Source organism: Anthonomus grandis, chromosome 10 (genome assembly GCF_022605725.1).
Source record: "Anthonomus grandis grandis chromosome 10, icAntGran1.3, whole genome shotgun sequence".
Taxonomy (NCBI): Eukaryota; Metazoa; Arthropoda; class Insecta; order Coleoptera; family Curculionidae; genus Anthonomus; species Anthonomus grandis.
Window position 1 is genome coordinate 29,112,039 of NC_065555.1, and position 22,174 is coordinate 29,134,212.

A 22,174-nucleotide genomic window follows, 5' to 3' on the forward strand; every position below is an offset into this window, starting at 1 on the left:
TACTAAGAATCATTTAGTCTCCCATTATTTTCAATCATCAAGTTAATACTATCAAACGACGCATTTATTAATTAAAATTAAAATATTTTGGTCACATCATAAGATGAAATGGAAATAAGACAACTTGATTATTATTATAGAGTAGTCCAGAAAGAAATCCAGAACATACTCGTTAAAAAAAATTGAGGCAATAATACGAAAAATCTAGAGTCCAATTTTTCTGAGCAGTTGTCAATAAAACAATAGTTCTTAACATGACAGCCAACACGATGGCTTAGTATCGTTAAAAGGTAATGGTACCAGAAAAAGAAGAAGTTAAAAATGCCTCTTATTGATTTGAAGAGTACCTTCGGTCCAACTTTGCTGACCTCCTGTAACCTCATTGTTTTATGCTTTATGTTGTATGTTATTTTTAGTTGCATTGTTAGTTTTGACTCATTTTAGACACCAATAATTTTTGTTAGTCATACGCTTTAGGGCCGTTTGACATGTAGCCGACGCTCAGTGCTGACCATCAGCAGCTTTACTATCGCGTTTTCACATGCTGCGGATGATCAGTTGTTCAGTATGTATCTGCGAAACAACATCGTGCGCGCCGTTGCCGTTTATATTATTTTACGTAGAAGACAACAAAAACCGAAGAAAAAGAGGTTGTGGGTACACCCCCTTGTTCTAGAGCGAAACGTAGCAGGTGCATTCGTAACATTATACTCCAGCCTCAGGGAAGATGAAAGAAAATTTTATAAATATTTTCGAATGTCATTCAATTAATCAATCAATCAATCAATGCTTTATTATCATAAAATTAAAAATTTTGTCGACAAAGCTATTATTTAAATAAATCATACAAACAAAATATACATAAAGCAAAACAAAAAATACAAATATATAAAAATAAAAAATATAACAAAACATACAAAAAACTTAACAATTTTATAAATTGTTTGAGTTTGAAATTATATAATAGTCAATAAAATCCTTTGACGAACTGCATTCCAAATTAGAAAGTAACTTGAAATTTACTGATAAAATTCGAGTTTCTATTTCATCGGTGGAGCGAATGTGTGTAGCATTAAAGTAAGTAACAAACTTGTAGGTGGTGCACAAGTTTTAATATTTATTTCAAGAAAGTAAATAAAGTACCTGAAAACTCTATCAACAAGAAACAGAAAGAATAATAAATATGTGTATAGTTATAATAATATCAGTAATCTTTATCTAAGCAGGTATTAGTAAGTTCAGTTAAGGTAGGGTGCATTGTTGCTTGTGATATGGATTCAATTGGTGATGGTGCAGGAGTGGCAGTGTAGTTAGAATAATGTGATGCTGCGATCGGATTCTGTATTGAATGCACATAATTGTGTCCCTCTTGTAAGTTAATGGTAGATCCTAAGTTGGGCCTAGATACCTCGTACGAGTAAGCACTACTCCAGGATGGTGCTGGTGAAGGGGTAACCCTAGAATAAGTACTACTATTTCCTGAGAGAGCATTCCGTGGTTGATATACGAGAATGTTTTTCATGTCAAGCATAAGACGCATAACTTCTACACGAAACTGTAGTTCCTTTGCCTCATCAAATGATTTTACGGTAGGCAAAAGTGAAGTAAAAAATGCCCTATCATCATCTTCCTCCGCTTCTTCAGTACCCTTAAGTAAGTTTATGAGGTCCTGATCAGTATCCGTATCCCTCTTACGTTTCTTTCTTTCAAATGTTTGTTCTTTATGTGAGAGTCGTCTAATCTAACTTCTGCCGATTTTGTGGCTCCCGTGTCGGAATTTGCTCCACTCTCCACTGCATTACTCTTGTTCATAAAAGTTGAAATGTCATCTTCATAATTTGTATCAGTCCTACGATAATATAGAGAAGACTTAGGAAAGTAGAATTAGCCTAGTGTTATAAGTTACTCATTTACTCGTTAAGTCGTTATTTAAGTGTTTCTTTAAATTTAATTAATAAGGATGATAGGGGTAGTCTATTTCAACCCCTTTACAACGAACCACCTATTTAAGTTTTTCGCATTTGTATACTGAATGAGTTGTTGTAAATATTTGAAAAATGTAGGTATTAAAGCAGCCAGTTAACTATTCTTTTTCTGTTTCTTTTTTGATTAGTTTAGGTACACAAATCTAGAACGTTTACATATTATTTTTTGTTTATTCTATTTTTTTTTCAGGTATTTGGCAAGTGGCAATACGTTCACAGACCTACATTTCACATACCGCCTAGGAATATCTACAATAAGTGGCATAGTAGATATATTTTGTGATAGTGCTTAGGATATTGTCAAATCTGAATGTATGCCAATATTAACACGTGATAACTGGATTGAAATATCTTCACAATTTAATGAATACGCGAATTTTTCCAACTGCATACGGAAAACACATAAGAATAATCAAACCAATAAAAAGTGGCTCTCTGTGTTTTAATTACAAACATTTCGTCTCGATAGCGCTTTTAGGAATGTGCGATGCCAATTATTATTTTACATACGTTGACGTAGGTGCGTGCGGGCAATTTTGTGATTCAAATGTGTTCACCAACACCACTTTTTAGAAGCGGTTAGAAAGCGAACGTCTAGACCTTCCAGAGGATTTTGCACTACCTAACGGTGATGAAACAGCTCTACCGTATGTTATTGTCGCTGATGAAGCGTTTGCATTGATCAGACACGTCCTACGTTCATATGCAAGAAAGAACTTGAATTATAAGAAGAAAATGTTCAATTACCGACTGACACGAGCTAGACGATTCATTGAATGCACTTTTGGTATATTGACAAATAAATGGCGTATTTTCCATAGACCTCTAAATGTATCTTTCAGGCAAAAAAAATTGTAAAAGCATGTTGTCTCTTACAAAATTTTGTACGAATAAGAGACGGTTACTCATTTTCACATACGTTGTCAATAAGAGGTTTAGAAGATATCGACACATCTACTTCTTCAATAAGATCTGCCACTTCTGTTAGAAATTCTTTTGCAAATTATTTTACTAGTTTAGGCGAACGCGTCTCGCAAGACTCGAAAATTTAAATTTGTAATTTGTGTTAAATATTACTTGTACAATAAAAGTTATGCAATCTGATACTAATTTGTTTTCCTTACCTGAATCCTTCTTTTCTAGCTCAGACTTATTACTAAAACCTGCAATCAATATTTCAGCCACACGTTCAAAAGCAGCATATTTCATATCACGGTTTTTATAATCCTCGCAAGAGGAATCTGGCAAATACATTTTTCTTCTTGTATTGTAGCTATTAATAATTCGGTATCAATATAAATATTATTATTTTTCTTATCACTCATTTAATACACTCTTTCGGCAAATGCTAACACAATAATAAGCAAACCAAATCACGAAAACACTGCAACACTGCTTGCCGACCATCAGCTTGCATGTGAAATACACCAAATCTACAGTGGCTCTACCTCACGCTGATCGTACGAGATGGCTCCAAAATCCTTAAAGCGCAAAATTCCTAAAACCCAAACGTCCTAATTGGAGCGGCTCGGCATTCATCGGAATTTCTGGGATCCCTATGTTACATTGAACCAAGGATAGATCGGTATTATATTTGTCAACGTCGCATTTCATAATCATCATGGCGCCTGGAAACGGTCGATCCTCGCTCCATACATAAGCGTCGCACTCTTCAGTAATTTTCTACCCGAGTACCCCAATTTGTACTGTTTAGGGTTTGAAGTGATGTAAAAATAGCAACGATTTTTATTGTCTATGTCTATGAAGTATTGGGAAAAATGGGATTATTTAGATGAAATTTATAACGGAAATAAGTAAAAGTAATGTGTTTTTGTTAAGTAATTATCTATTACTTGTACATATACAGTTAGAGTCTTTGCTCTCGTTGGATAGAAAAAAATGCAATGAATAATAGTTAAATTATTAGAAATGTTTCATAGAAAAAACTACACAATACCACCTTTTGAATAAAATATTATTTGTTATAAGGTGGCTTTATTTAGTAGGTAAATTAAACAACATATTTTCACCAAATGTTAAAACGAGGTTATTTAGAAAACAAACTTTTTACAGCGGCTAAGGGAAAGGAAGTGATGAGAGGGGTAACAAAAGAAGTTGAGTATAAATCCAAGGGTAAGTATACATGGTTACCATACAAGCGTTTATTTAATAAGTAAATTTATTATTTTCAGAGTCGAAGACATCGTCATATAATGCTAAATATTAATGTACCTTGTTACTTTTTTATAATGTAGGTAGTTCTGTTAAAAATATATTTTATGGTATTAATTTAGAATGTATTTTTTTTTGTAAATGTGGTTTTTTATATAAAAATAAAAAGCCTAAATCTAAGTATTAAACAATAATTGTGATGGTCAAGTAGCCGCCATCATTCCATGATTTTTTTATTTCTCTGATGGGTGCCACGTCAAAAATATTAAGTATCAGGTTAAAAAAAAAAAAATTAAGTAGGTAGGTTTAAAATCACTCTGTACAAGAAACTAATATTTTATAATAAACTACATGAGGTAGTTTAAAAATAATGTAAAAATAAAGATCTTTTTAAATCTGCTTACTACTAATTTCTTTCTTCTAACAAGCACCTTCACGTCCTCGGGTAGGTCGTCCAACCGCAACTGGATTACCCAGTTGCCCTCTATTTCGGTCCATTCGGTGAACCCAGTAACTCTAAAATTATTAAAATTTAATAAAAATAATATGCCTTTAATTTAAGAAATAATATACTAAAAACAAACTGTTTTCCTACCTTCTAGCTTCTTCCAAAAAAGCGTCCATTTTTATATTAGAAGGTGTAAATCGAACTAAACTGAAAACTAATCCTACACACCTACGACGATAGTAGGAGTAGGTACCCGTCCCAAGACCCGACTCCTGTGAAGTCCTCTCAATAATGGCTTGTTTACACCAGCTTAGTGCTAATCATTAGTATTCGATAATCGCACTAATACCAACACGTGTAAACAAACCGAATTAGCCCTAAGTACTAGCAAAATTTCAAGAGTGAGTCAATAGAAACTGATTCTATTTACTAATCACTTAGTGCGAGTAGCGAGTACTAATGATTAGCACTAAGCTCGTGTAAACAAGCCATAATGAAAATACGAAACTACTGACAACACTGCTTTTTACTATTCGGATCGGTAGGACAAATAAACATTAGGACAAATGTTGTAATCCCGATCGTACGCATCCGCTCGGGCTCGGCTGACGCCCGACGGACGATCCGTGCCGAGCTTATTAGATTAGTTTGCGCTCATACATATATTCATCATCACTGACGGTCAGCGCTGACCATCGGCTACATGTGAAACGGCCCTTATTGTATTTATCAGAAGTATGTATTTACCTTTTGTATTTCTTGACTTGTATAAGAGTGATTCACTTGTTGACAGTGATAGATAAATAAACTCAAAAATCAATATCCAAATAATTTCAATAGATCTATTTTATTTACCTGCGTGGGCCCATCCATGTTGATTTCAATTCGCAAAGTTCCAGACCCAGGTCTTAGCCTTTGAAATTCCACGGCTTGTTCTATCGGCACCCCCTTGTCTGTTAATTTGTGGCATGTAGGTTGCGGAAGACCAAGTACCGCTAAACTTCCTAGAAAAACGTCAGCCTTTCAGTAAAAAACATAAAACAATGATCGATTGTTAAAGTCACCTTCTCTGAGTCCGTAAAAACCGTCCTCTGCCTGAACGCACATATTGTGATGGTCACAACAGAGTCTTCCGTTTTCAGTAAATCTCCACCGTTGAGTAGACCGTCTACGAGGATCTATGCGCCGTAATGTGAGTCTGCCAACAGAATTAAATATTTTGGCTTGCTGCCTCGGACTAACACTACCATATCTATCTTTAAAATCGCTGAAAGAAAGATTGAAATTCTTCTGATGAGATTCTACACAATTTATTTTCGATTCGTTTGGATGTGTGATTTAGATGAGAGACGTTAAAAGTTAATAATCATATATTAAGTGTTTAAAACAAAGAGTGCGCCAATTTGTAGTTTTTTTATCGAAAATTTGAACATTACAAGTTTAAAAAATCAATTGCACATGACTATTAAAACCCCAAACATGGAAATCATTCTCCTAATATTCGCCAAGAGAATTCACATTATAAATCCAATACCTTCCATTAGATATTATGAATTAATTATTTTATTATTTACCTCGAATAATAGTTGGGTTGAGGCGCAGTATCCGCTATATCCAAAACAAGAAGGTTCTCTTGAGACCTCTGTGCATTAGGGTGGCTTGGCGGACAACTGCCTTCATGGACCAAATAACCTATTAAAAAATAGCAATAATAATACGAAAGAAAATATTACGGATTTCTGCTGTATTCGAAAGCCTCCTTATTTTATAATTTAATCAGTTTTTTTTATTGTTGTAGTTTTGTTGGTATTTTTCAGTTAGTTCATCTAATGCTGCCACGTTATGTGCGAAACACGTGTCATTTTTGCTGAATTAATATAGATTAAAACATTTGTTTTGTACTTTATTGGCGTTATAATCAATATTAAAAAAAATAATAAAGTGGCTCATCGAAAATATACCGCAAAGCATGAGACAAAAAAAGTTCTTTTCCAACAGAGTGGAAAAGAACTTTTTGGCAAAATCCAAGAGCACGTAGAGTTTTTTTATTTTTTTTTCAAACGGTAATGATTGCTCATCCAAAAGGATTCTTTTAATCCCTTCTATACATTGCCACGTAGAAAATCGATCGACTCTTTTAAAAAATATGGAGCATAGAACTCTGCCTGTCTCACCAAAAATCTACTACGCCTAAAAAGACGCGAAATTCGGCTAGTGACAGGTCTTTTAACCGGTCACTGGCACTCAAGAACCCATCTCCATACTATCGGTATTGCGGACAACCCGGAAGCGTAATTCCAGACCCCAACCTTAATTAGCACGCCTCAGCTCCAGAACCGTCCGATAACATCCGATCATGAAAATTAACGTACCCCAACCCGGTTCAGCGCGTATTACTTTGCCCAACCACATTCAGCGCGCATTACTGAATCAGTTTGGAGACTAGTATTCGAGATTGTATGATTGCGAAGTGAAACGCGAAGCACGTGCTACCGTATTAAAATGTTCTAATCTTGCAAATATATTACTTTTTTTTTATAATTGTGCTAAGCTGTAAATTCAGTACTTCTTCTGTGTTCATGTGCACCATGTCAGAGCTCAAGAAACTTCTAGAATTTGATGTCAACTGTTTGGTAATTGAGAATCAAAGCGAAATAAACAGTCCTGAAAATTTTACCGCTGTAGTTCGAACTAAGTTTAGTGGAGATAATCCAGGCATAGAAATCAATAACTGGTTATCCAAGTTTTCTGAAGCCACCTGTACAAACTGGATTGTATGGAAAGCAATTCCACATCCAAAACGGTACTTATATAAGAAATTATTCAAATGTCAACATAGTCGTTTGAACAAACCAAAGACACCAAAAAAAAAGTAAATGCCGACAACGAAATTTAAACTGCGATGCATTAATTAGTGTACTTGTTAAGAAGATAAACAAGGATACAATAAAAAACGATAAATATCTTAAACACGAATTAAACGTAGAAATAAAGGTAAGTTTTGTATAATATAATATTATGGTAACGTAATCCAATACCTAGATCTGGCAACAATATTATCACGTTACGCAAAAACGTGGTCCATAATAAAGTTGCACCGATTTAATATTTTTTGACAGTTTATATGCCGATATGTTAGAAAGATCTGGTCAATAGTAAAGAGGACATTAACGTCGTTTTTTCCCGCGCAAAACATCAAAGACGTGCTTTCATCCTCTTTGTCTAGTTCGGTTGGCCACATTCTAGCGCAGTGGCTGCGTGCGTTTTAATGTTTTATTTTTTTTAGTAAAAATCATTTATGTAAATACCGGGTGTTTCTCCAATGTGGTTCCCCCCTATAACTTCTTTATTTTTTTAGATAAAAATATGAAATTTGGCAAGGTTATTTATCAGATAAATTGGGATCAACTGACTTGTTCAAATATTTTTTGTCACTTCCGGTATCACCGCAAATGGTACCATCTTTATAATTTCAAATGGCATCCAATATATTTTTTACATATTTAAATATAAAATGACTCTTTGACTTGAAAACTGGTGTTTTTAACATAATCATGGCATTCTAGATTAAAAATTAAAAATTAAAAAATAATATAAAGGAAATGTCAAAAATTGACATATGAGGTACCATTGTATTCAAAATGTCATTCTCTGTCGAAATATGTAATAAAATATATAGGGTGCCATTTGAAATTCTTAGTTGGTACCATTTCCGCTAAAACCGGAAGTGACAAAAAATATTTGAATATGTCAGTTAATCCCAATTTATCTGATAAACAATGTTGCCAATTTTTCATTTTTTTATCTAAAAAAATAAAAAAGTTATAGGGGGGAATCACCTTTGAGAAACACATATAGAATAAGAACAAAAATTGGTCATCCTAGTAAAAGCATATAGGCTTACAAACTGTTTAAAAATACATTTTTATTATGTTCTGCTTTAATATCAAATGTTCACTTATAAACGTTTTAGATTAAATTCAAACACAATCATCGAGTAAAAGTTGGTGAAGCATTTAGCTATTTAAGAATGTCTGATGCAACAAGAACCACATTTTTGGAGTAATTTAATATTGGAATGAGTGCAGCTGTTTCTCACAAATTCCACGAATTAAGTATTAATGGAGAGACTGACACAGTTACAGAATTTTCAGATGTTACTTGATTTTGATTTGTTTATGGATTTATAATGTGTCCTTAAGGACTGTAATACGAAGGTTGGTAGAAGAGAATCTTTTAAAAGAATCGCTTAGCCCGATTGGAATTTGCCCGTCAGCATATACACTGGACAAAGCATGAATGGAAACGTGTTTGCTGGAGCGACGAATCGAAGTTTAATTTGTTTAATTCCGATGGAATTCAATATGTTAGATGTCCTTCTGGCCAGCGTTTGAATCCCAAGTACACAAAACCCACAGTTAAGCATGGAGGTGGATCAGTGATGGTTTGGGGTTGTTTCTCAGGTTATAGAATGGGCCCGTTACATCGCGTAGAGGGCATAATGGACAGGTTTATGTACAGGAATATTCTCAGAGATGTTATGTTGCCCTATGTCGAAGACAATTTACCATTGAGATTCCAATTCCAGCAAGATAATGACCTGAAGCATTCCTTCAAAATTATGAAGCAATTTTTCGAAGAAGAAAAAATTCCAATTTTAAAATGTCCATTCCAGTCACCCGATCTTAATCCCATCGAAAATTTATGGGAAATTGTAGATCGTGATATTAGGGATACAAACTATTCAAATAAAGGTGAATTATTCGAACGGTTGCAACAGAAATGGAAAAATATTGGTTTAAAACTCATAGGCAATCTTATTGAATCAATGCCACGTAGATGTCAGACTGTAATAGACAATAATGGGTATTTTGCAAAATACTAATATTGTAGATGGTTTAGTTTGTAATTAAGAAAAAATACTTCGAAAAAAAAGATGTTAAAAATGGTTATTTTTTAAATTTGTCTATCTACTTTAGTTAGCTACTTTTATTAGTTATTTCTTATTATTTACCAAACTAGGCGATTGTTTCTAAAGAATGTTTTATTATTTTTATACATGTTCATGTTGCCCATAACATACTTAAATATCTTTATTAAAGAATTTTTATTTCTTTTGATTTTTTTAAAAACCATTTGTCTGTCTACTTTTGGCCATTACTGTAGGTCCTTTAATAACGATGACCGTTTATAACGACCCATGCTCAGTAGTCCCTTCGCCATCATTATATCCAACTTTCACTGTATTTATTATTATTTATTAATTATTTAATTATTTATTCTCACTTTTTTAAAATTTTAATCAAAAATCAAATAAATATTATTAGTTAAAATAGTGAAAATTATTTAAAAAATGATTGCCTTTTGCTGGCCAGTGTATTACCACTTTTATATTATTTTAGCGTTTATAAATATTTTTAAATAACAACCAAAAAGAAAAACTTTTTACTGTATCAATAAGTAATTAATTTGCAATTAAAAAAAAATCGGGCCCGCATTAAGGAAATATTCCTGATGGTTATTAATACGTTGAAACGTTGAGAAACGTATGAATGAGATACTATCATTTTAAAAGGAATAAAAAATGCTTTCAAAATAAGTTATAAAAAATGCAGGTCCGTATTCAAAAACAAAAAGTTGACAGTCGTTGCCAAGATACCAAACGTTATAAAAAAAAAATTAAACATTAAGTTTAGTAGAGCACAAAAAATTATAAATATAAAAGTAAATTTCTAAAACCAACAGTTTTGAAAATAGTCATTTAAATAAAATTTGGCGTTTTTTTTATAAATCACCCTGTAATTTACGAACTAATAAGCATTTTGCAACGCTATAAAAGGATTTAGAACAAGGATCAAAATTGGCAACTTTTTTCTAATTTAACCACCCCCGTATCTCCTATAGTTTCGGAAATAGCAATAGTCACACATGGCAAATAGAACACCCTGTATAAAAACATAAGCACATGTACACTATTTCACCATTACACTATAACAACTCTAAAATGCAAGCGGTACTTAAATACAGGGTCTCCTAAATTTGGTTCTAAGGCTGACAACTTTCAACACACTGTAGCTCAAGAAGAAGTTTAGGACACAACACCCTTAAGGATCAGCATCTTGTTCTGCAATACCCCGTGTAGCAAGTTAATTTATACATAGTATACTTTGATTAATACTTTAAAGAATTAAGGATAAGATATTATGTAAAAAACTGGGAAATAAATATTTTTGCATTTATATTTTGTTTGTACCTTCTAGGGTCATCCTCCATAATTGCGATCTTTGACTGGGGATCTTCCGCGCTAGAAAAACCTTATTCTTTTTTCCTACGTCCAATACTAATTCTTGACACTCCACGTCATGGGGATCTTTCACTCTATGAGCGCTAAAAACAGGAACAAAAATATTTTATATTCTAGCAAATAGTGATTTATTAGTGAATAAAAGTACATTTAGACATTAATTATTGTGACTTACTTCTTAAAAGTTCCAACAAAAGCAATGTAGATGAAGTTCTCGTACGTCAGTTCACCTACTAGGCCCAAATTGTTAACGTCGCATAACTTTGAAACACCCCCAGGAGCGACTAGTTTTATAAGCGGTTTTTTCGTAGGTTCATCCCATGCATATGGTACGCTTGAATGTGCCCTTGCTATATACAATTAAAAAGAAACAAAAATAATATAAATGTATTTGTTTAGGTTATTTTTATTTTTATACAGAGTGTGTCAGCCAAATGACAAATGGAAAAAATTCGGTAATAAATGAACGAAAGCATATTTCAAAAAAATGCTACTTGAATTTGTGAAAGAATTATAAATCAAAGCAGCTGTTTGATGTTGGATCTACATGTATATCGGGATTTATTAATTCGCAGATAAAAATCAATTCGGAGCCATTCAAACAGTAAAAGAAAACAAACAAATTTATAAAGTAGTTTGATTTTATGACTGAAATGAATAATTTTTTGATTTGCGACTAATCTCTGTATTTTCTCCTGGGAAAAAATTCCAATCTGGGCTTGGTGAGAGACTTGCTGGATCTTCTTAGCATTATTGCTGTAATTTTAGCTTCCTATTTTGCTTTTCTTAATCAAATAAAATTTTTGTTTTTTTTTTGGCCCTTAATAGACGGAGTATGTTTCCTCAAAGCTAAAGGCTGCTGTAAGGCTTTATGGCAGAATTTATGAAAGAGTGAACATTTTAACATACAATCAGCCTTTCTATATTCATTCTTATAAACCAATCCTTCCAAGAAGGAATGTTTCCAGAAATTAAAAAAATACAAGTTAAAAAAGAGAGTACCTCTGACAAACAATTATAGATCTGTGGTAGATCCATCTATCTTTTCAAGAACATTTGAACGTGCTTTTTACGATAGTCTCTTAAAACACTTAAACAAAATCTCCTATTTTACTAAAGTTTTTAAAACAACAGATCCAGAGAAACTGCTTTATTCAGTTACATAAATAAAACTGCGAAAGCCATAGTTCCTGGAAAGTACACATTTGCAGTGTATTTTGACTTGAGTAAGACTTTCAATATGATGAATCACAAACTTCTCTTGGACGTCCTCAAATCAGCGAGAATTTGCGGTAAGGAATCAAAATATCCCTCAATTTTGGAAATTCCATTGCGGCTAAAATGCAGAAATTTTATGATGAAAAGTTGTTTGTTCTAAATTCTGGCAAGACCAAGTTTATCCTGTTCTAAAATAGAGACAAAACAAAAAATGCTTTGACTCTTAAAGTAAATGAGGTAAAAATTGGACTGGTGAAACTAGTTTTCTAGGGCAAAAAGAATAGTAAGCACCCTACTTGGAGCACTGTGCCTCATTATGTCTGAGTTACAGGATAATGACTGCCTTCTCTTTTTATTTGTATAAAATATGCTGCTTCTCACATAAAAATCAAAACTTGTTTTAAAAAAAATTACTAAATTAATCTAAATCATCAGACAAGAAATAAGCACAACTTCTCAGTACCCAGACATAAGACCAAATTTTAAAAGACAGTCCTTATTATTTTTATGCGAAATCAGGAAGGAAATTGCATATATACAACATATTTGATAAGAAAAAAAAACAATTCTTTATCCAACATCCATATTATTTAACAAATGAATTTTTTGAACATTTTGAATTCCAATAAATTTAGAAAGCTTGGCTGAAGCAGCTGCCCATATTGCTAAATTTTATATTTTGTTGAACAGGTGTTTATCTTTCGTGAATCAGGCGTTTGTGAAATCTACAGTAATATGCAAAGCAAAATAATAGGCGAAGGGTCCTGTTTACTTCACAATATTTATTTCAAAAATCTCGACGCGTTTCGGTTGTTAAACCATTGTCAAGAGAAAATATGTAAGTAAAAATATAAAAGGGTGTTATTAAACTAATAAATTAATTAAAAACACAGTAAAAGTTACATGATATTATCACAAAGTGTCTATAAATAGGTTAAAAACAACGACACACATAACATTACAATGCATTAATCTAAAAACATCACACCGTATATTTATAAACCATGACGGATTTTGGGTTTTAAAAATTCCATATGGGTACTACATTATAGACAGATATTTAATACTAGTACGAATAGAAACGTCTCGGATTAAACGCGACTAAAACAACATTTTAAAAATCTAGTTTTGCTATTTCTAGATTTTCTATTATGTTTAATTCTTTGCTTTCATTTAGGTTATGCAAAACTTATGGAAAATACACAAGTTAATTGTTTGAACGAACCTTATTATAAGGGCTTATTAATGCCCACTACCGAGAAGCGGCCAAGATTGTAAATTTATTTAAGTAGTTTACCACATTCCTGTAAATTAATAGTTTTTTTAAAATGTTCTGTTAGTCGCGTTTAATCCTAAATATTTCTATTCGTACTAGTATTCAATATCTGTGTATAATGTAGTACCCATATCGAATTTTTAAAAACCAAAATCCGTTATGGTTTGTAAATATACGGTATGATGAGATGCTTCTAGATTAATGTATTGTAATGTTATGTGTGTGCCGTTGTTTTTAACCCTTTTATGGACATTTTGTGTTAATATCATGTAACTTTTAGTATGTTTTTAATTAATTTATTAGTTTAATAACACCCTTTTATATTTTTACTTAGGGGAGAGGTCCCTATTTTTGGACCGGTCCTATTTTTAACCTCTTAAATTGGACCATCGCCTTTATTCGAATAAAAACTGTGCCAGGCGCCATTTGTTGGCCGGTAGATATAGCTTATATATTTGCTAGCCGCAGCCCGAACAAGAGATCTGTACAGTTCGGATAATTCGGGAAATAACATGTGTTATGTTTTCGTGCTGGCTGATGTAATTTTGCTGTTAGCTTCTTAGGGCTTTATTTTTTACTGGTGAGTAACTTTGTCATCTACCTATATATACATTTTAAACATGTTGTCACCTATTATTTCACCTAATAGTTTACCTGTTTTTCACAACAAAACCGTTTTAAAAACGACTATTTTAAAGTGAGGTTATAGTATCTTAAATTGAACCACTTAATAATTCTCATTTTGGACCGGTCCAAATTAAGCAACTTTTTTTTTCTTCAAGGTAAATATGTCACAACGTGGAAAATATTCCATATTGGAATGGAACTAGGAAGATAAGAAGAAACAAGCCTTAATTGCTCATCAAAATGAAGGTATAGGTTTAAACGAAGTAGCTAGAAGGTATAAAATACCGAAGGCAACGTTAAAACGCAGAATTGACGACAAAAACAAACATGTTCATGGAAGTGAAAAAAAATTTGGACGAGCCGCAGATCTTCCACCAGAAATTGAGGAAGAGATAGTAAAGCATGTTCTAGAGCTTGAGAGAAGTCTGTTTGGAATCACTCGTAGTGATTTAAGGAAACTCGCATACGATGTCGCCGAAGCGAATGGAATTCCGCACAGGTTTAAAAATGGACGAGCGGGCAAAAAGTTGTATTATTGTTTTATATCTAGACACAAAGAGCTATCGCTTCGCCAGCCGGAGGCAACTTCAGCGGCGAGGGCTGTAGGGTTCAGCAACGAAAAAGTTGAAGCTTTTTTTAATTGCCTCACTGCTCTTTACGATAAACATAAGTTTGGTCCGTCGGAGATATATAATGTCGATGAGACCGGTCTTTCTACAGTCTAGAGACCGCAAAAAATAATTGGACAGAAGGGTAAGCATCAAATAGGATCTCTTACAAGTGGAGAACGAGAAGTAAATACGACATGTGTTTGCTGCATTAATGCTGCTGGTATGTACGTCCCACCGATGCTTATATTCAAGCGAATAAGATTCAAAGATGAACTCAAAGAAGGCGCACCTCCAGAAACAGAATTTGCTTGTTCAGAATCGGGCTGGATAACGAGTGAATTATTCGCAAAATGGCTAAAGCATTTAATTAATTTTGCGAAGCCATCTAAAAATAAGAAAGTACTTTTGATAATGGATGGACATACCATCCATACAAAAAATTTAGAAGCCATAACTTTAGCAAGGGATAATGGAATTATCATGTTGCCACCTTAGTTCATATCAGCAGATAAATGGCTTCGTGCGCACCCTACCCAAAACATTACGCAATTTCAGGTATCAAGATTACTGGGAGAAGCATATGCTAAAGCTGCATCAGTGGGAAATGCTATAAGCGGATTTGCGAAATGCGTCATATGGCCTTTAGATCAACATGTGTTTGATGACAGTGATTTCGTTTGCCTTTTCAATGTGAACATCGAGCCTACAAATGCGCCAAAAGACAACATTACCTCTTCAGTAAACGAAATGTCCCAGAGTACTTCTACTAACATCAACAGCCTATCCCAACATGCCTCCACATCCTGAGATATATCGGTAGAGCTCGCATGCTCCAAGCCATCGCCATCGCCCCAAAAAAGAAAATCCATTTCTGAAATATCTCCTCTACCAATTTTAAAGCGAAAATCGCGCGCAGCAGCTTCCAGTTCTACGACAATAATAACTAGTAGCCCCTACAAGGATGCCCTTGAAGAAAACCAACATAAGAAAGTGGCACCTCCTCAAACCGTTAAAAAGGTATTTTCTTCTTCAAAGCCGACCTTCAAGGGACAATCCTCTGTATCTAAATCTGATAAGGGAAAACGCTGTTTGCCGCAAAAGTCATCAAGTGAATCGGAATCGGAAGACGAAGAGTGCCTTTGCCTCGTTTGCCTATCTCCATTTTTGCAATCTGGTCCAGGGGAAGAGTGGATACGCTGTATTTTATGCAAGAAATCGGCACACTTAAAGTGCACCACTGGTCGCAATACTGAGTTCTATGAATGTATAAATTGCGAGTCTGACAAAGACTGATTTTTTTCTTTTATATACCCAATAGTTTAGGCTTATATGTATATTAGTAAATTAATCTCAGAATTACATTTAGTTTTGTACTGTATTTGAATATTTTAATAAACGTTTTTTCATTAAAAATAAAAAAATATAGACATGGTCCAATTTAGGGAACTTGCGGTTCAAAATAGGAAACCAGTATCCTAAATTGGACCAATAACTCTATTTTGATTCGTTTTTTTTTGCTAACCACAGCAACAGGTTTTAGCCTGTTTTGTAAGCTCTATACATTTATAACAGGCCTAAAGTTATGTACAATTTTTTTGTTACAATTTGGTTCACAAAATTTCATTTTACAGAGGTATTTTGTTAGGAGGTCCAATATAGGGACCTTTCCCCTACATAGTCCTTCGCCTATTATTTTGCTTTGCAAAATGGTACTTCACCCTGGAGAAATCTATGGTAATCGACAGTAATATGTTTACTCTGTTCAAATATTGTTATCTAACAATGGTGTATCCATTTTTTACCTCACTCTCTTTTCTTTAACATTCGCAAATAAAATTACTTTCACATTCATGAGTTCCATTCAAGGCCCTCTTCTTTTTCACTCCACTTTTTTTACCTTTTACTTATTTCCATTTAAACTTCTTTGTTTTCCATTTTCTCTTTCATCGTACACTTTTTCCTTTTTCATCTTTACTCTTTCCTTTTCTACTTTTATTTAGACTTCGCTTTTGTTTAGCATTTCCATAACTCTTTTCAGACATCTTCCAAATACTCGAAAGCAAATATTTGCTTGCTCGTGTTTATTTAAATAAATAGAGTTAGGTTTGTCTCAATTGGTGTATAGTATGCACTTTTTCATACTCCTTTTTTTGGTCTCTTTGTTAAAAAAAAGGTACATTTTGAAATATTGTTCTTGGAATAGATGGACCTTCTGTAATAATTCGTTGCAGAAAATCATCAAGGGAATCTAATTCTATTTTAAACACAACAGTTTGCAAATGATCCCAGAGAAAAAATCAAGGGGTGTTAGATCTGGTGATATTAGCGGCTATTCAATTGGAAGTCTTCTTCCAATCTACTAGTCTGGAACTGTATTGCGTTTATATATTGTATCGCAGGAAGAACAAAGTAAGGAAGAAGAACGAAGAAGGTCCTCCATCGAATCCATTGAAAATTTATTAGATCTTCGTTTACGTTCATATTTTGCCAAGTATTTAAGTGATTTTCTATTTCTTCAACTATAAGAGAATGAATGATGTCAAACAGTTCCAAGTATATTTTGCTGTTAAGGTTCGTTTCGCTGTTAAGGTTCCCATTAATTAATAAAAGCCAAATAATAGCATCACCTAATATTCCCGTACATACATTGATTTTTTTGTGGATACTGTGTGTCTCCTTCCCTGAAAACAGACGGGTTTTTGTCACGCCAGTACCTACAGTTATGTTTATTAACAAAACCATTTTTAAGGAAAGAACATTTCTCGGTAAAACCAATATTTTTAAGCAACTCAGAAGTAATGATCAAGTTTTCTGTTAATCCCTTGAAAAATTGAATTTTTCGATCCTTGACACAACTCTTCAAGTATTTGGATGAGAGTAATTCAATTGAAGTACCCTATCAACAGATTCATGACATTTTAGGATTCATAGCAAAATCTCCTAACACTTTTACTTGTGCCGCTTCATCAAGTGCTCTTCGCTAAACTTTTTTTTGTTTGCCACGTATGCTGCTTCTTCTTCCCCCACCTATATAATAATAATAATAATTATGGTTTATTTATTCCCAAATATACATGCTTATAAATGAAATAATACATAAGAAAACTTTGAACTATTAGTAATAAAAAGCTACATCAGCTTACATCCAAAAAGAGGCAGCTGCTAGAGCAAAGGAAAAATTATATAAAAAAATACATCGCCGCAAAGCAGTGAGCAACGAAAAAAAAAACAATATAGTTTTCAGTTTACAAATTACAAGAGAAATTAAAGAGAAGAGAAAGGGAGAGAGAGAGACAGAGAAGGACAGAGATTCATTTAAATAAAACAGAAGAAGAGTAAGATCAGATAGAAATGAGATAGCATAGCGAGATGATGCTCTTGCACCAATTTGGCTTTAAATTTTCTTTTGAAGACTGGTATCGATTAAGAAAAGTCCATTATTTTGTATTTATTAATTACAGAAGCAATATGGTAGGTAAATGACTTCTTAAATGTTTCAGTTTTATGAGGTGGTATAGTTAAAAGGTTTAATTTTTGGAAATTGATGTTATGATTATCGGTGCGATATTTAATTTTGCGGTGGAGATATGGAGAACATTGAAATTTAATAATTTTATAAAAAAATACTGCTGGATGTAAATTAAGCCATCACTTATATTAAGCCATATTTCGGACAATTTGTGAGATATTCTTTGTCCACGCCTTATGCCACCACATATGAGTCTCAGACCGCAATTTTGCACTTTTTGAACCCTTTTTATGTCCAGGCTGTCAAAAATACGTGATCAGCAAAGTTGAAAAATGATAAAACGAGTGTTTCACAGAGCATTTTTTGCGACCAATAATATCTATGTGAATAAATTAGTTTTAACGTCAAATATACTTTTTTTAAACAAAAAGTAATATGTTCTTTAAATTTATTATCCAATATTAAGCCTAAATTTTTAACTGAGTCCTTAAATTCTATTATATTGTTGCCTAGTTTAGGTTTTATACTAGTCTTTAGGTAGTTTTTACAAGTTTCATTGCAGAATAGAATGGCTGTCGATTTGCCAGCATTTATTTTCAGTAAATGATCTTCTGAAGATTTCAGTAATTCCCCTAAGTCATTATTTATTTGTTCTGTTGATATTGCAGCTAAACTAGGTATAAATGATGAATACATTTGAGTACCGAGTCTGCATAGAGATGATATTTACAATATTTTAAGGAATTTGCAATGTTAAAGGTATATATGCTATATAGAAGTGGGCCAAGTATATTACCCTGAGGTACTCCTGATTTGACACTCAAAAATTCTGATTTTTTTCCCTCTAGGCTCGCTCTTTTTTGTTTAACAAAATTAATTAATTAAAGAAGACGAAGTCTCCTTAAAGCCTATATATTTTAAAATTGCAATCAAGATATTGTAGCGTTTTATTTTTCTACTCCTAATTTCACTAACGCTCCATTGATATTTCATTAATTTCAATAATTATATTAATAATTTCAGTCAACTTCTTTTATTCATATTTCTTTAAATTCACACTGTCAATGACACATTACTACGGTAACGTGTCACTCTTCTGATTGTTCTTAATTAATGTTTTCTCTGTTTGGCTGTCATTGACAGCTCAGGCGAGAGGTGGGGTCGTTACTTATTTAGTCGGTACTGCATCCATTTTTCAAAATCTTGTTCCCGTGTTGCAGGTAGAAGCGCACGTAAAAGACCAGATTTTTTATTTCCGAAATTTATGAAGCAGGAAGTGGTCAATATGGTTTATAATTTATAGTCCTTAATCTTGTTCCTTTAGGGAACCGTTTAACTCATAATTCTGGTGCAGGATGCCCAAGATTTTGATGGATAGATAATGAAACTTAGCAAGGTGAGTGTGTCACATTTTTAACGACATTAATTTTTTTTATCGACAGTGAATACAATGACAACCGTTGTTTTAGGGTTTTATTTTTCCGTTTTTCTCTTTATTCTTCTTCAATTGTTGATGGCTGCAGGATTTTGATTTCCCCGAGAAATTGCTGTAAGCTGTGGAGCTGGAGCCAGAGTTAGAGCTAGTATTAGAGATTCCCAGTCCAGATAGCTAAGCTACAAATGGCATACATTCACAGCCTCGATTTTGAAGGCCAGCCGTTCATTTCTTGGAGGAATATACAGGCCAGTCTATTCCATTTATTTAAATATTACTAACCATAGATTTGTCTCACTTATTTAAATTTTTATTAATATATTTTTAATTTCAATTTATTGCTACAAATATTTAATCAATATCATAATTTAATACGTCAATTTCATACCTATAATTTTAGTTATTTTTTGTTCAGTATTTTTCAGTATCTTTTTTGGTAGTTAAGTAGATATAACTCGGTTAAGGCTGATATGCGTTAGGTAAAAAGGTTCATGAACTTTCCCCTGCGTAATACAAATATATACTAAAAACTTTAATAATTGCAATTTATTTTTCACGTGCTGAAATCTACCTAGTAGCGAAATCATAATTTAAATGTTAATTTTGTTAAATTTATTTTAATCATATCAACATTATTCATATTTTAATTCATAATAAATTATTAACATTTAACAGATTAGAACATGAGGTGTATACATATCTTTCATGTAAATATAATTTGGTTGTATTGTTAAGATATTTTTTTTTTGCCTCTTTAAATCTACTTTATCCAGGGTCATTTAATTGTTAATTGAAACCTATATACCAAATCTTTTTTCTTAGTTTTCTTTCATTTATAAAAAAAACTAAGTGGCGCCCTCTTATTTATTAGTTATAATCAAGTTTATATTCTTTAATAGCCAGTCATAAGTGAACCTTCGAACAATCCCAAGTTTCCAATAATTCTGAGCTACCGTCTGCAAACTCTTGGCAAAATAGTAACACTGTAAAGTTAACGCCGCAATATTATGATCCATCATATCAAATGCTTTGGAATAATCTAATAGTATCAAGACAGTTGCATTTCCAGAATCTTAAGAAGTGACAATATCGTCCACTATATCACACAGTGCCATCGAAAAACTATATCGAGGTCTAAATCCTGACTGTTTGGAAGGTATAATATTAAGTCTGTCAACATAGTTGATTCTCTGAGTTTCTATTATCTTTTTGGAAAGTTCGCAAAATTGATATTGATCTCAGTTGACTTAATTCAATAGAGTTATTAACTTTAGCCAGAGGCAAAACGTTGGCTATTTTCCAGTTTTTGGGAAAGTATGAGTTCTCAATACAGCCTTTTATGATGTGTGTTATATATGGTATTATAAAAGGACAGCAAAGAGAGAGAAGTGTTATATTCAATATATCTGCACTAAAAGCTTAAGATTTTATATTTAGAATTTTATAAATTAATTCTTCATTTTATAACGTTTATATTAAATTTAATTTTTCTAACTTTTTTGCTTTCAAAGATATTCGCATTGAAGGTTTTTAAATTGACAACCTGAATAACATTTAAATTAAAAATTGAATCTGACTCAATAGATTAGCGGGACTATTAAAGTTTCTGAATCTAGAATATAGGAAGAAACGACCTAGTATATCATGTTTTGTTCCTTTTTTTAAATTGTGTTATATAACTTTAAGTTTATTATATATTTTCAATATTTTGTTTATATTATTACTGTTAATAAAAAAAGTGTAAGACTGGGTTTTCATCCATCTTCCCACTCTTTTCATCTTCCAACTATAACTTATAAAATCCCAATTCTCACCTTCAAACGCCAGTTCACAAGACCAGGCACCTATGTTAAGTATTTATTTAGTAAAAATTTTAATAGTAGAACTTTTATTCTAAAATTAGGGTGGTACCTTCTAAAAGAGTATTTTAAAAATTATACACACATATTAATATTTTTGTTTTTAGTATTACCATGAAAGGAATGTTTTAATTAAAGTTTTTAATAAAACCCTAAAAGGTTGTTCTTAGTTGTTATTCTTATATTATCGAATTTATCCTATTTGGCTGAGACACGCTGTATATTGTTTATCACATTAATTTTACCTGTACTGTGCATAACATCTATAAAACAACTCTGACCAAACTTAATGGGCACTTCAGAGAAATTGTCAATTCTGATTGGCGGTGGCATCGTATCGGCGTCTGTGAATATTATGTAGAAAGTTGCACTTTGAAGAACTACTTCCAGTCGTAGAAAATAAACTCTTGAATTCGGATCTCTAAAAGAAAATTAAGAAAAAGATGTGAATATGTTTCTGTCGAGCTGTAATATTATTGCCGTTTATTAAATGTACCGGGTGTCCAAATAAGAAAGGACGCCGGCTGTATCTCGGAAACTATTCATCGCACAGTGCTGAAAAAAAAAATTCTTAAGAAAAGTGGCAAAAAAAAATGGCTGGAAAATATTTACAAGTTCCTAAGACTACCACAAGAGGGCGTAACTGCACAGTAATTTCAAAAAATTCAAATTTCGTCTAAAATAGCCAGTATTAGGTACCATTTTGAAAACATCACAATAATCTTCATTAATTTTGCCTTAATTTGGCTAAAGAATTTTCTTCATATCTC

At 32.7% G+C, this 22,174-nt stretch overlaps 1 protein-coding gene across 2 annotated transcripts in view; it reads right to left on the reverse strand.

Annotated features, from left to right (window-relative positions):
- The window catches only part of LOC126740856 (intermembrane lipid transfer protein Vps13D), a 261,585-nt gene that overhangs the window by 34,652 nt on the left and 204,759 nt on the right, over positions 1–22,174 (reverse strand). The window contains exons 48-53 of one of the 2 annotated variants that reach the window (XM_050447025.1): positions 21,650–21,825; positions 11,085–11,259; positions 10,859–10,992; positions 6,180–6,297; positions 5,670–5,803; positions 5,461–5,609 (exon numbers count right to left, since the gene is read on the reverse strand). In XM_050447025.1, coding sequence (XP_050302982.1) covers positions 5,461–5,609; positions 5,670–5,803; positions 6,180–6,297; positions 10,859–10,992; positions 11,085–11,259; positions 21,650–21,825 — 886 coding nt within the window. Of the gene's footprint in view, positions 1–5,460; positions 5,610–5,669; positions 5,873–6,179; positions 6,298–10,858; positions 10,993–11,084; positions 11,260–21,649; positions 21,826–22,174 lie in introns of both variants that reach the window. The other variant, XM_050447023.1, reaches the window with a different exon arrangement.